The sequence below is a fragment of the Capsicum annuum genome, unplaced genomic scaffold, assembly GCF_002878395.1.
Source record: "Capsicum annuum cultivar UCD-10X-F1 unplaced genomic scaffold, UCD10Xv1.1 ctg53433, whole genome shotgun sequence".
Classification (NCBI taxonomy): domain Eukaryota; kingdom Viridiplantae; phylum Streptophyta; class Magnoliopsida; order Solanales; family Solanaceae; genus Capsicum; species Capsicum annuum.
In genome coordinates, this window is record NW_025861552.1 from 73 (window position 1) to 1,326 (window position 1,254).

Consider the following 1,254-nt stretch of genomic DNA (forward strand, 5'->3'; position numbering starts at 1 on the left):
TATTTTCTCTTACAAGTACTTTGAAGTTCTTTGGCACTTTGGATTTCGAAAAACATTCAGTCTTGTCCTTGCTGAAATTTCTTTGGGTTCTATTATTATTGTTTGGTGCCTAATCGGTTAGTCTCTATCGACGCATTTTTTTCTTATTCTGTAGCATTTGTGATAGCAAAGCATAGAAAACATGTCTATAGGAACTAATTTAAAATAATTATGATTTTGCTTTTTTCACTGTCATAAAGAAGATTAAAAAAAGAAGAGAATAGCTTACTAGAGTGTACTATAACTAGTTCTAGCTGTTTTCTTGAACAGTCGCACATTTTGTGCAAGTTGATGACATTCTGGGTATTACTGTTTGTATTTTCTTGTTCTGTGTTTGCTTTTTTTGACTGTGGTTTCTTGTGAAAGTTTTGTCATAATTGAACACAGCTCAGGGTTTTATTTTTTACTTTCTTTCTGATATTTTGTTGGGTTTTTGCTTTGTATCTTGCATGAAAATGTAAGTTCTTTTTTCCCATTTTCTTTTTTAGGGCCAAGGAGGGTGAGTGATTTGGTAGGCAAAGGGGCCAGTGGGGCTTCTTTTGTTTAATTCTTTCCAAATTAATGTGAAGATAATATTTGATAGAATCTTATTGGGAAGACAAAGTGTGTGAATCACACTCAGCAGAGTGGGAGAAAAGGTGATGAAATTTAAGACAGGATTTTGGAAGGATGAATGATAGCTCAGCTAGAGAAATGAATGATAGTTTAGCTGCTATTACTGAAAGACAACCTCAACGGCCTTGTGGTTGTGTGGGTATTTTCTTTCAGCTCTTCGATCGAAATCGTAGATTTACGAAGAAGCTGTTTCCAAAGAAACTGCTTTCCCCAGGTAAGCTACTACTACATTCCACTCACTTTTAAAGCAGAATGGTTAATTTCTTGAAGGTGATTCTTGCTAGAGGGCTAAATTGTTTCCTTTTTTATGCTGCATTCTTATAGCTTGCTTGAAAGAAGCTTCTAAAAAGGTTGGAGGGGATGAGAAGCAGCCAAAGCTTCGTTTGGTACTCATTTCTTGAAATACACTCCCACATTTAGCTTTCTTTTTCTTCTATTGTCTCAGATTTTAGCCTGATAGGAAAGTTTTTGTTTTTATTGTTTTTGGTTCTTGTATGAACAATGTAGATTGCTGATGAGAACAGTGGGGGTTTTCCAAATGCAAAGAATAATGGAATGACCGATACACGTTGTGAAAGCAAGCGCGAAATGAAAGCTCCA

At 35.4% G+C, this 1,254-nt stretch overlaps 1 protein-coding gene across 1 annotated transcript; it reads left to right on the forward strand.

Moving 5' to 3' along the window:
* Window positions 1-522: 522 nt before the first annotated feature.
* LOC124893076 lies at window positions 523-1,248 on the forward strand (the record flags this gene model as incomplete). The annotated part of the gene is made up of 3 exons (XM_047404201.1): window positions 523-868; window positions 979-1,040; window positions 1,162-1,248. Coding segments are annotated over exons 1-3 (309 nt in total), but the record flags the coding sequence as incomplete, so codon positions are not given.
* Window positions 1,249-1,254: the final 6 nt, after the last annotated feature.